The sequence below is a fragment of the Syngnathus floridae genome, chromosome 8 (assembly GCF_059516105.1).
Source record: "Syngnathus floridae isolate MCC-2025c chromosome 8, RoL_Sflo_1.0, whole genome shotgun sequence".
NCBI lineage: Eukaryota > Metazoa > Chordata > Actinopteri > Syngnathiformes > Syngnathidae > Syngnathus > Syngnathus floridae.
The window spans coordinates 184,994-197,981 of record NC_142420.1 but is presented as its reverse complement, the minus strand read 5'-3'; the positions used below and the strand labels follow the sequence as shown (position 1 = coordinate 197,981).

At 53.8% G+C, this 12,988-nt stretch overlaps 1 protein-coding gene across 1 annotated transcript in view; it reads left to right on the top strand.

Annotated features, from left to right (window-relative positions):
• The window catches only part of ttn.2 (titin, tandem duplicate 2), a 164,034-nt gene extending 151,046 nt beyond the window's left edge, over nt 1–12,988 (top strand). Inside the window, exons 239-252 of the mRNA XM_088382789.1 lie at nt 33–332; nt 426–728; nt 805–1,107; nt 1,197–1,465; nt 1,533–1,848; nt 2,140–2,445; nt 2,600–2,899; nt 3,007–3,582; nt 3,673–3,978; nt 4,062–4,444; nt 4,535–4,745; nt 4,843–10,797; nt 11,178–11,480; nt 11,831–12,988. Of these exons, the coding sequence (XP_088238915.1) occupies nt 33–332; nt 426–728; nt 805–1,107; nt 1,197–1,465; nt 1,533–1,848; nt 2,140–2,445; nt 2,600–2,899; nt 3,007–3,582; nt 3,673–3,978; nt 4,062–4,444; nt 4,535–4,745; nt 4,843–10,797; nt 11,178–11,480; nt 11,831–12,138 (10,139 nt within the window). The 3' untranslated portion in view covers nt 12,139–12,988. The remainder of the gene's footprint in view (nt 1–32; nt 333–425; nt 729–804; nt 1,108–1,196; nt 1,466–1,532; nt 1,849–2,139; nt 2,446–2,599; nt 2,900–3,006; nt 3,583–3,672; nt 3,979–4,061; nt 4,445–4,534; nt 4,746–4,842; nt 10,798–11,177; nt 11,481–11,830) is intronic.

The following is a 12,988-nucleotide window of genomic DNA, read 5'->3' as shown; positions in this document are numbered from 1 at the left end:
ACCTGGACCCCTCTCTTCATGTGCTATTTCAGACAAACCCGGCATACCGGTCGGCCCCATGAAGATCGTCGAGGTCGATGGCCAATCAGTGACAGTCAGCTGGCAACCTCCAGAGAAGGATGGCGGCGCTAACATCAGCGGATATGTGGTGGAACAGCGCGATGCTCACCGCCCCGGCTGGATCACGGTCTCAGAATCGGTGACCCGACCGTGCTTCAAGTTTACCCGACTTTCTGAGGGAATAGAGTACGTGTTCCGTGTTGCCGCCATGAACCGCTTCGGTGTTGGTGGCTTCCTCCAGTCGCAAGTGGTGGAATCTAAGAGTGCCAAAAGTGAGTGCGCAAACTGACAACGCCTTCAGCAGCAACGTTTGACTTGCCTACGATTTCCCCCCCTCCTAATTCGTCTGCGGTTGACTTGCGCAGCCATCCCTGGACCTCCGAGCAGACCGGAGGTACTCGACGTCACTCACGAGGGCATGACCCTCACTTGGCATCCCCCGGAGGACAACGGTGGCTCCACCATCACCGGTTATATCATTGAGCGCAAGGAGCCTCGTTCTGACCGATGGCTGAGGATCAACAAAAACCCAGTGACCATGACCAGGTACCGCTCTTCCGGTCTGATCGAAGGCCTGGAGTACGAGTACCGCATCACAGCCATTAACTCCAGAGGAACGGGCAAATCCAGCGAGACCTCTGCCATCACTGTTGCCATGGACGCCATAGGTACATGATAAACTGACACACTTGTACTTGTGAAGAAGTCCATCTGACCGACCCTATATGTATTGTTGTGAAATAGCGCCACCAGGTCCTCCAGTTCATCCCAAAGTCACAGATACCACCAGAACCTCCGTGTCTCTGGCCTGGTTGCCTCCTGTAGAGGAGGGTGGCTCTGTGGTCACCGGTTACTTTGTTGAGATGCAAAAGGTGGACCAGGTGGAGTGGACCCTGTGTAACACCACACCCACCAAAATGTGCGAGTATACCCTCACACACATGCCGCAAGGTGCAGAATACAAGTTCAGAGTCATCGCCTGCAATGCTGGTGGCACTGGAGAACCCGCAGAGATTCCTGGGGTTGTCAAAGTCCAGGAGATGCTCAGTAAGATCAATTCATGTGATCATTTGTACAGTGTCATACATCATTTGCCGCATTCGATCCAACACAAATCTTCTCTGTGTCTTCCTTAGATTATCCGGAATACAAGCTGGACAGTAGATATGAGGAGGGCTACGTGGTGCGGCAAGGAGGAGTCATCTGCCTGTCGGTGCCCTTCACCGGTAAACCCATCCCTACGTGCAAGTGGACCAAGGATGGACGTGACATCTCCCACCGGGCCATGATCGCTGTCAATGATGACATAACGGAGCTTGTCATCAAAGAGGCTCACAAAGATGACACGGGTACTTATGACCTGCTGTTGGAGAACAAATGTGGCAGGAAAGCCGTGTACATCAAGGTAAGGTCAAGTCCTGTGAACTGCAACCATCGTCAGTTCTTTTTAATCTTATATCTTATATCTGCAGGTGAAGGTCATCGGGCGTCCCGATGTCCCGGAGGGCCCTCTGGAGTTCGACGACATTCAGGCCAGATCAGTCCGAGTCAGCTGGCGGCCCCCGTCTGACGACGGAGGCTCTGACCTCCTCGGATATATCGTGGAGAGACGCGAAGTCCCCAAGGCTGCTTGGTATACGGTGGACGCTCGGGTCACAGAGAACTCCCTGGTGGTCAAAGGCCTGAAAGAGAATATGCAGTACCACTTCAGGGTCTCTGCTGAGAACCAGTTTGGTGTCAGCCGCTCTCTGAAGTCCGAAGAGCCTGTCACAGCAAAGACACCTCTCTGTGAGTACCGAGAATATCAAGTGGTGATGTGACTTGAAGGTGCCCCAATTTAGGAGTTTTCCAACTTTAAAACGCTCTCGTGGTTGATATTTCTTTTCTTTTTGTCTTGTGAAATATGGGAAATATTGACCTCATCGCTCCCCGTTTCAACTCGTTATTGGTTGTGTGGCAAACGGGAGCCGTCCACCCTCACCCTCAGTGCTGTTTTTCTTTCTTGAAAGCATGTATGTATGTATGTATGGCTGTCCAAACTCTCTTATCAGCTTTCGTCTCACTCTTATTTATCTAAAGGCCCGCCGGAACCCCCCAGCAATCCTCCAGAGATCATGGACGTAGCCAAGTCCTCAGTCTCCCTATCATGGGCCCGGCCCCGGGACGACGGTGGCTCACGTGTCACAGGATACTTTGTTGAGAGGAGGGAGGTTTCCACAGAGAAATGGGTCCGCCACAACAAGACTCACATCACAACCACCATGTACAATGTCACCGGCCTCATCCCCGATGCGGAGTACATGTTCCGAATCGTGGCACAGAATGACGTCGGGCAGAGTGAGCCGGGCCCTGCGTCTGAGTCGGTGGTCTGCAAAGATCCATTCGGTGTGTAAATGCCCCACGATGGTGCCCGGGAGTTAATCAATTCAACCTGTGCTGTTGTTGTTGTTGTTGTTGTTGTTGTTGTTGTTGCTGTTGTTGTTGCTGTTGTTGTTGTTGCCGTTCCCAATCGACACACTCATTGATATCTTCTCGACAGACAAACCAAGCCAACCAGGAGAGATCGACGTCATCTCTGTAACCAAAGACTGCATTACCATCCATTGGTTACGGCCTGACTTTGATGGGGGGAAGGAGATCTTGGGGTACTGGATTGAGTACAGGCAGTCCGGCGAAAGCGCCTGGAAGAAGTGCAACAAAGAGCGTTCCAAGGACCGCCAGTTTACCATGGGGGGCCTGATGGAAGCCACGGAGTACGAGTTCAGAATCTTGGCCGAGAACGAAGCCGGACTCAGCAGGCCGAGGCGCACGCCCATGGGGATCAAAACCAAGTTGAGCGGTGAGTGACGGTTATGGAGTTCATCTCACTGCTCGAAATGCCCAAAGTGGTTCTGGTTACATTGTCAAATGTACTTCTTGAAATTGACTCTGACTGATGTTCTGCAGTCGGCGAGGCTCCGGCTTTGAAGGAAGACGTCACGGATGTCACAACCAAACTCGGAGAGTCTGGCACGCTGTCCTGCGGCATTATCGGCCGACCTCTGCCAGAGATCAAGTGGTACCGCTATGGCAAAGAGCTGATTCAGAGTCGCAAGTACAAGATGAGCTCAGATGGCCGCAACCACTCCCTTAGCATCATGACAGACGAGCAGGAAGACGAGGGCCTGTACACCTGCAGGGCCATCAATGAAGCCGGGGAGATGGAGACCAGCGGCAAACTGCTGCTACAGGCTGCACCTCAGCTGCACCCCGGCTTCCCTCTGAAGGAGAAATATTATGCCGGGGCTGGCACCAGTCTCCGCCTCCACGTGGTCTACATCGGCCGCCCCATTCCCCAGATTATGTGGTTCTATGACAAGAAGCCTCTGAACTCGTCCGAGAAAGTGATCATTGAGAACACGGAGAGCTACACCCACTTGGTGGTGAGGAACGTCCAAAGGAAGACCAACGCCGGCCGTTACAAAGTGCAGCTGAGCAACAAGTTTGGCACCGTTGATACAGTATTGCGGGTTGAAATCCAAGGTAAAGAGCTATGTATGACTTGAAGGTATGATGTGTGTCATCTCGTCGCCATTGCTGAGAGTCTAAAAGTGCCCGTTGCGACGTACCCAGATAAGCCGTCCATCCCGGAGGGCCCGGTGGTGGTCGAAGCTCTGCTGAAGAGCTCCGTCATTATCGGGTGGAAGGCTCCCAAAGATGACGGCGGCGCCATGATCACCAACTACATTGTGGAGAAACGCATGGCCAAGGAGGGAGAAGTGTGGAACCTCGTGTCCTCTTCTGTCTCTGGAACCACGTGCCGTGTACCCAACCTTGTGGAGAGTGCCGGATACTACTTCCGAGTTTCTGCTCAGAACCAGTACGGTGTCAGCGAGCCTCTGGAGATTCCCTCAGTGGTCATCATCAAGAGTCCATTCGGTGAGTCGCGTAGCTACGAAGAAGAACGTGATCTGTCTTTGATTCCGCTTTGATCACATCATGGTGCTTTCTGTGGTCCTCAGAAAAACCTGGCATACCACAGCAACCCTTCATCGTCAGCGCCTCCGAGGACTCGTGCGTTGTCGGCTGGAAGCCACCAAGCAGTGACGGTGGCGCTAAAGTGTCCGCCTACTATCTGGAAAAGCGTGAGAAGAAGCAGAACAAGTGGATGTCAGTCACCACGAAGAAGATTGTGGAGACCACCTTTGAGGTCACAGGCCTAATTGAGGGCTTTGAGTATGAGTTCCGTGTCAAGTGCGAGAATATGGGTGGCGAGAGTGACTGGAGCGAAGTCTCAGAGCCCATTGTCCCCAAGTCCGACCAGTCTCTGCGTGCTCCCGGCTTCAGGGAGGAGATCCGAGACATGACTGTCAAATACCATGCCAATGCCACCTTTGTTACCAAGGTGCTTACCTCGATGTCTTTTGACAATGCATACCTTGTACGTCTTGCAGTTATCATCGTAAGTTCATGTTCTTTTGCCACCTATGTGCAGGTGGTGGGACATCCCAAGCCTGTGGTCAAGTGGTACCGAAGTGGAAAGGAAATCCAGGCTGACGGAGCCAAAATCAAAGCCCTTGAGTTCAAGGGCGGTTACTACCAACTGGTCATCACTGCCGCTGACGAGAGTGACGCCACAGTCTATCAAGTCAGAGCGACCAACTCTGCAGGCTCCATCTCCACTACAGCAAACTTGGATGTGGAAGGTAGACCGAGGAGTCGCCGAGAACTAGCTGGAACGATCCTTTCAATGGTGATCGCTTTGAGATTGAGCCGTGCTGTGCGTGTCTGTGCTAATTGCAGTTCCTGCCAAGATTCACCTGCCAAAGGAGCTCCAAGGAATGGGAGCAGTCCACGCTGTTCGGGGTGAGCACATCACCATCAAGATCCCCATCTCGGGAAAGCCCGAACCGGCAATTACCTGGCAGAAGGGCCAGGAGATCCTCTCCAACTCTCCCTATCACCAGATCATCGCCACTCGCTCCTTTACATCGCTGGTCTTCCAGAAGGGAGTGCAGCAGAAGGACACGGGCTACTATAGCATCACTGCCAAAAACCGGTTCGGAATGGACAAACAGACCATCGAGGTGAGCATAGCAGATATTCCCGAAGCGCCCAAAGGACTGGTGGTCAGCGACATCTCCCGAGACTCCATTACGCTGGCCTGGGAGCCCCCTGCCAGCGATGGCGGGAGTGACATCATCAGTTACATTGTGGAGAAGTGTCCCACCTCTGCGGACAGGTGGATTCGCGCCGGACAGACTGCTGACTGCAGCACCACCATCCTCAACATCTTTGGCAAGGCCAAATATCAGTTCCGCGTTATTGCAGAGAACCAGTTTGGCTTGAGTCCTCCCTCTGCACCGACGGAGCCCATCACCACAAAGGAGGACAAGTCTGTGATCAGGAACTATGATGAGGAAGTGGACGAAAGCAGAGAGACGAGCAAGGAAGAGGCTCACTCATTCAAGATCAAGGAGCTCCACTCCAAGTACACCATTTCGGAGGAGTTGGCTCGTTGTCAATTTGGAGTGGTCCACCGTTGTGTGGAGAATGCAACCAAGAAGACCTTCATGGCCAAGTTCATCAAGGTCAAAGGAACTGACCGTGAGCTGGTTCTTAGGGAAATTGAGGCCTTGAACGTAGCAAGGCATAAGAACGTAATCTACCTGCATGAGTATTTTGAAAGTATGGAGGAGATTGTCCTCATCTTTGAATTTATTTCTGGAGTTGACATCTTCGAGCGCCTCGGAACAAGCAACTTTGAGCTCACCGAGCAGGAGATTGTCCTCTATCTCCGACAGGTCTGCTCGGCTCTCCAGTTTTTGCACAGCAACAACTTTGGCCACTTTGATATCCGCCCAGACAACATTGTCTATGCCACAAGGAAAAGCAAGGTTGTCAAGATCATCGATATGGGTCAGGCTCGTTCGCTGGCACCAGGTGAAAACATTCGAATGTTCTTCTCAGCCCCAGAGTACTGCGCCCCTGAGGTCCACCGTCACGATTTGGTCACCACAGCCACTGACATGTGGTCCGTCGGTGTGCTTGCCTACGTGCTGCTGAGTGGTGTCAATCCGTTTGCTGCGGAATCCGTCACGCAAACGGTTGAGAACATCTGCGCCTGCGAATATGTCTTTGACGCTGACGCATTTAGGGACATCAGTTTAGAGGCTATGGATTTTGTGGACAGACTTCTCGTCAAGGACAGGAAGCTCCGTATGACTGCTCATGAGGCATTGGAGCACCCGTGGCTGAAGATGAAGATGGAGCACGTCAGCAGGAAGGTCATCCGGACTTTGAGACACAGGAGGTATTACCACTCGGTGGTAAAGAGGACCGACACCATTGTCTCGGCAGCTCGCGTCGCCTATGGCGGCGCCTTCAAGAACCTGAGAGGATTGTCTGTAGGCAAAGTGAAGATCGCCAGCGAATATCACGGTCTCCGTGCCGGCCCCGTCATGCACGCCTCTGCCGAGGAAGGTGGCCACGTTAGGTTCACTTGCAGCATTGCCAGCTTTGACCAAAGTACACAGGTGACGTGGTACTTTGGCAGCCGCCAGTTGCACTCAAGCTCCAAGTACGAGATCAGCTACCACAGCGGTTTTGCCAGCATATATGTGAAGGACATTGAAGAGAGTGACGACGGCGTCTACAGGTGCAAGGTGTTGACTGATGACGGCGAGGATAGTGCGTATGGTGAGCTCTTTGTCGAGACAGTCAGAAGCATCAGGGAGCACTATGTGAGTCGCTCCATCAAGAAACTAAGAAGGAGGATTGACAAGACCAGAATCCTCTACAGGCCACCGGAGTTCACGCTGCCACTGTACAACCGCAGCGCTTACATTGGCGAAGACGTGCGCTTTGGCGTCACCATCACCGTGCACCCCGATCCTCGTGTCACGTGGTTGAAGAACGGCGAAAGAATCTCACCCGCCGACGGTGACCCCAAGTACACTTTCCTGAGTGACAAGGGCCTGTACCAGCTGATTATCCACAATCTGGACACGAGCGACGACGCCGAGTACACGGTCATGGCCCACAACAAGTTTGGAGAAGACAGCTGCAAGGCCCGTCTCACCGTGACACCACATCCCGTGACAGAGGAAAGTATGAGGCCCACCTTCAAGCGCCTGCTGGCCAATGTCGAATGCACAGAAGGGGAGAGCGTCCGCTTTGATATCAGAGTGTCTGGAATCCCGACTCCTTCCCTGAAATGGGAGAAGGATGGCCATTCCCTCCAGCTGGGTCCAAAGCTAATTGTCATCCAAGAGGACGCTGACCACCATGTTCTGTGCATCAGGGAGACACTGATTGAGGACTCCGGTATCTACCGAGTGACCGCCACCAACTGTGCCGGCTCTGTGAGTTGCCAGGCGACCCTGAGCGTGGACCGCCTCACGTACACCAGAAGAGAGTACAAGAGTGAGGAGGAGAAATACAGATGCGTCCAGAAGCAAATTGAAAAGACCAACAAAATGGCTCAGAAGATTGTTGCCACAGAGGAGATTGTGCCGCTGAATCCGACGGCACAAGAGGCTCTGAGATTTGCCGCCGAGATGTACAAGCCCGCCGTCAGCACCAAGAACGTCGAGGGCGAGTTCGACATCACTGTGGTCAAGTCGGAGACCAGGAAACTAGAAGACGAGAGAAGGATTTTCATGCCCTATGAGATTCCCGAACCTGTCGTTCATGACCGCCAAGCTCTGCGTGAGGACCAAGTCATTAAGCGATTTGTCGCACTCTCTGACATGAAGTGGTATCGCAAATTGAGAGAGCAGTATCTGGTTTCAGAGAGAAGTGAAAGGTTTGTGCAAAAGCGACAAAGGCGAATCCGCCTGTCCAGGTGGGAGCAGTTCTACGTCGTGCCGCTCCCCAGGATCACCGACCAGTACAGGCCAAGATGGCGAATTCCAAAAATGACTTTAGACGACCTGGAAATTGTCAGACCTGCCCGCCGCTCACCGTCCCCCGAGTCCGCCGTTTCGTTCAGATCCAGGAGACGATCTTTGGGCGACTTGAGTGACGAGGAGCTACTGATCAGCACTGCAGATGACTATCTGTCCTCCAGGAGGACAGAGGAGGAGAAGATGATGCTGGAGGATGAACTGGAGCTTGGCTTTTCTGCCTCCCCTGCGGTCAGTCCGGTTCGCATTGAACGACATGCGGTGCAGCGCGAAGAGAGGTCTCGAGAGATACGACGGGACGCTTTGGAGATTGGGGAGACGAAGAAAAAGCGTACTGTTTCTCAGTACATGAGAAGGAGGCGCTCACTGTCCCCCACCTACATTGAGCTGATGCGCCCGGTCTCCGAGTTGATCCGACCGGCTCGCGTGAGACTTGCGGCGGAGGCGGAGACCGAGCTTGTAGAGAGGAGATCGCCAACGCCAGAGAGAACTCGTCCTCGGTCTCCGAGCCCCGTTAGGTCTGTCGAGAGGTCCTCCCGTTCCACCTCTCGCTTTGAGCGCTCTGCCCGCTTTGACATCATGTCCCGCTACGAGGCGAGAAAGGCAGCTCTGAAGTCTGAGAGGACGTACCAGGTGGTGAGTCAGTCGCCTTTCAGCCTGGACCACGGGCCCCGCGTGACCGTCAGGATGCGCTCTCACCGCGTGCCACTAGGCCAGGACACCAAATTCACTCTGAACATCCAAGCCAAGCCGGAGGCCGAGGTCAAGTGGTTCCACAACGGAAACGAAATCTGCGAAACCAGCAGCAAATACATCTTCAGCAACATGAGCGGAGTTCTGACCATCACCATCCTGGATTGCCAGGAGGAGGACAGCGGTACATACCGCTGCTTCTGTTCCAACGCCAGAGGGGAAGCCTCGGACTACGCCACCCTGGATGTAGCAGGAGGTGCCTACACCACGTTCTCTTCTCGCCGCAAGGATGAGGAAGTTCCTAAATCTATCGTCCCCGAAATGACTCGACTTGATCACTACAGCTCGTCCCGCTTCAAAACTGGCTATGAATCTGAGAGCCACTTTGCAGTGGAAGAAAGCAAGACTCAGCTATCTGAGACACGCGAAGACATCACTCGGGAAAGGTACGACGGCGGGGCATCTTCTGAGAGGTACTCGTCTGCTGAGCGCTACGGCGCATCCATCAAGTACGCCTCTACTGAATACTTGTCATCTGCCTCTTCCTACTCCTCTGACAAGTTCGCCCTTTCTGAAAAACACACTACAGCCGGAACCAAGTCAAAGTACGCTGCATCGTCCGAGCAGCTTTCTGCTCAAAAAGTGACGCCGACTGTCGCGGCTAGATTCCTCACCAAGCCACAGTCTGTGACCCTTGCCGCGGGCGAGACAGCCCGCTTTTCCTGCGATATTGATGGTGCGCCCGCGCCCTCTGTTATCTGGATGCACGAGGGGAAAACCATTGTCACCTCCCACCGTCTTCAAGTCACCACCTCACAGTACAAGTCCAATCTGGAGGTCTCTTCTGTTACATCCTCTGATGAGGGCAGTTATACAGTCATCGTAGAGAACTCGGCGGGCCGACAGGAGGCTCAATTCACCTTGACCATCCGCAGGCCCATTCCCAAAGAGGTCAAGGGCATCAAGTCCCCAGAACCCAGTGTGAGGTCACCGAAGCCTTCGGTCACATCACCGTCGCCGTCGGTGACTTTCCCTGTTCCGAGTGTGAAGTCACCGGCGCCTAGCCTCAAGTCTCCTGAACCTAGGATGAAGTCACCGCCACCTAGTGTCAAGTCTCCTGAACCTAGGGTGAAGTCACCGCCACCTAGCATCAAGTCTCCTGAACCGAGTGTGAAGTCAGCCGCACCTGGCGTCAAATCCCCTGACCCTATTGTGAAGCCACCAGCAGCACCAAGTGTTAAGTCTCCGGAGCCAGATGTGAAGCACCCTGAGCCCTCAAAATCCACTGTGAAGTCACCAGCACCCAGAGTCAAGTCCCCGGAACCTATTGTGAAGACACCAGAACCCGGCGTCAAGTCCCCCGAGCCCAAATCACCAATACCCAGGGTGAAGTCACCGGTACCGGGTGTCAAGTCATCAACGCCTGCTGGGAAGACACAGAGTGTGAAGTCACCAGTTCCTGGGATCAAATCACCTGAACCACAGGGAATTAAGTCTCCTGGGGGTGTTAAATCTCCTGAACCACGACCTAAGTCACCGCCACCAGTCAAGTCACCCGAAGCTGAGGAACCTAAAACGTCCCGAAGCATCAAATCACCTGAACCTGCAGAAATGAAAACACCTAAAGGCATCAAGTCCCCAGAACCCGCTGGCATCAAAACACCAAGAGGCATTAAGTCCCCAGAACCATCTGGAATCAAGTCACTGAGGGCTGTGAAGTCCCCTGAACCCGAGGGAGTCAAATCTCCGACCAGAACAAAGTCTCCACCTCCTGCCATGTCCTCAAAGAGGGTCCTGTCACCACCAGCTGATGAGTCTCCAACCCCCAAGCCACCCAAAGTCGTGAGTCAGCTGGCGGCTGTGGCCTGCGAAGACTCCGTCAAGCTTTCTTGCGTTTGCGAGAGCAGCGTCAAGGACGTGTCGTGGTATTGCAATGGTCGACGACTTTCCAAGAGCAGTCGCTTGAAGATGCAGTACTCCGACGGTTCCTGCAGTCTCGTGATACACGACCTGACCGACAGTGACCAGGGAGAGTACACCTGCGAGATGACATCGGAGGGAGGCGTCTCAAAGTCCTCCTTCTCCTTCACTGGACAGGTTTACCAGTCCATTCGCATGAAGGTCAACACTTACCGTGAAAAGCAACTTGCAGTTAAAGGTGAGCAACAGGTCCCAAGTGAGTCATGTGGGGATGGGCGATCGTTCGCGCGCATCACTCAGAACGGTGTTTCCGCAAACGCTTCTCCGTGCACGGTCCTCGGATCTCGGCCGCACTGTTCAGAGACACGCCTCGCTCTCTATCAAAAAGAGTTTTATCGCAGATAACAGACGCAAGTCTGCGGAAAATCAATGGGCCAGCAAACACCGTATTGTCACCGTCATTTGCTTTTTCTTGACTTGAAACCAATTCTATCCAAAGCCGATTTTTGTGACTGAAATGTATCCATTATTATTATTTGAGGGGGCATGTCCTATTCCGGGCTATCCTGGATGTTAAGATGTTGTGGGTGTTAATGTTGCCTTGTGGACCGTCAACAGGATCCAGCATGACGAGTTTCAAGGAGGCATCCTCATCCAGCTCCTCCATGGCCACGAGGACAGCAACTCGCACAGTGGAGGAGTCGTCGTCTTCCTTCTCCTCGTCCTCATCTTCCGCCCAGAGAGCCATGATGTCCTCCATGATGGAGTCCAGCTCCTTTGGCAGTATGGCGGCCGAAATGAAGTTTGAGACCATGTCCATGTCCAGCGTGTCCTCCATGGCCTCCGAGTCCTATGCCGCGAGCTCAAGTAGCGTCACGGGAATGAGCTCGCACCTGAGCGGATCCTCCTTCAGGGCACTCGGTAGGACTGACGTTCCCTCGCCGTTTTTTGTTGTCGTAGCAATGGCACAGAATTGATTTGCACCGTGAAGGCCTTCCGGAGCCACCCGCTCGCTAAAACTGAAAATGTGCCGTATCGACTCGAGCGGTGCCTTGAGATTGCGAATGGGAAGCCGTCGTAGCGGTCGGTGCAAGTGAAGCGAAAAAAAGCAAAGGCTCTAAAGAAAACGCCTCTTTGCTCGTTTGCTCGCGTGAAAGCTGCACCGTGTTGTAGCCGCTTAACCTCCAGTTAACGTCAATGGCAGCGAATGTGTTAAATGCAACATTGAATGTCAGCTTTGTACACTGAGTCAGCAGCCTAACCCGTTTCAGGTTCCGCCGCTGCCGCCGCCGCTCCCAGAATCGAGGCGGTGCCCGAGGACATCAGCATCGAGGCCGGCAAGGTCCTGACGGTGGCCTGCGCCTTCTCGGGCGACGCCAGCCACGTGGAGTGGTCCCGCGGCGGGCAGAAGATCCGCTCGTCGCCGGGGGGCCGCTTCCACGTGGAGACGGGCGAGGACCTGACCACCCTCATCATCGCCGGCGTGCGGGAAGAAGACGCTGGAACCTACACCCTCAAACTGTCCAACGAGCTGGGATGCGACACGGCCACCGTTTGCATCAGCATTCGATCCGTGTAAAGAAGATGAAGACGATGAAGCGTCCCCACCCAGCCACTTCCCTTTCCCCTTCAGGATTGGACGCCACTTGTAAATAGGAACTCTTTTTGTACCGACCGTGACAAAGTGGAGTATTACCACTCCATGTGTTTTCCAACGCCATGACACTTTTGCAGTGACGTGTACATAATGTATATAGCCGCCAGATGTGACGGTTACGAGGAATGTGTGCTATGCATCATCGTTATTGATGACAGTTCATATGTTCAAGTGAAACGAAGAAACCAAAATTGCCTTTAACAGGAGAAAGTTCCAGGAGCGGAGCGAATACCCTGCTAAAGGCACAAACTCCAAACCGCGCCTCGACGCAACTCGCGTCGATGTCTAAGATTGCCTCGGCAGGTAGAGTGTCTCCCTGTCGACGTTTACTCGACCCTAGACTGGAAAAAAAAAAGACCAAAAAAAACAGCCCGCGTGAGCGAGGTCCCGAGCGCTCTTTGCGTCAACCCTCGCGCAAGCAGCGCCGACGGCTCTCGCGTCGCGACGGATGATGTCGTACCGCCGTTTTCGATGACACGCTCACAGTGCGAGCGGCCTGCACTCCCTGAGCACGTTTTTGCTTGTTTCTTTTCTTTTGTTCTTTTCAACGGAGGCCTGCAGCGTGTTAGCGTGGAGAAAACGGGCCGGCCGGCCTGCCTGCCTGCCCATTGACCGACCCACAAACGCCATCACGTGCGGTGACGGCGGCGGCGGCCCACCCCCCCGAGTTAGAACTTCCTCCTCTTCACTTTAGTGTGTGTTTGTTTTTCCGCAGCCTCCTGGAACTTGATTGATTGATTGAATAAAGCGTGATTGTCAGCACAGCAGCAGA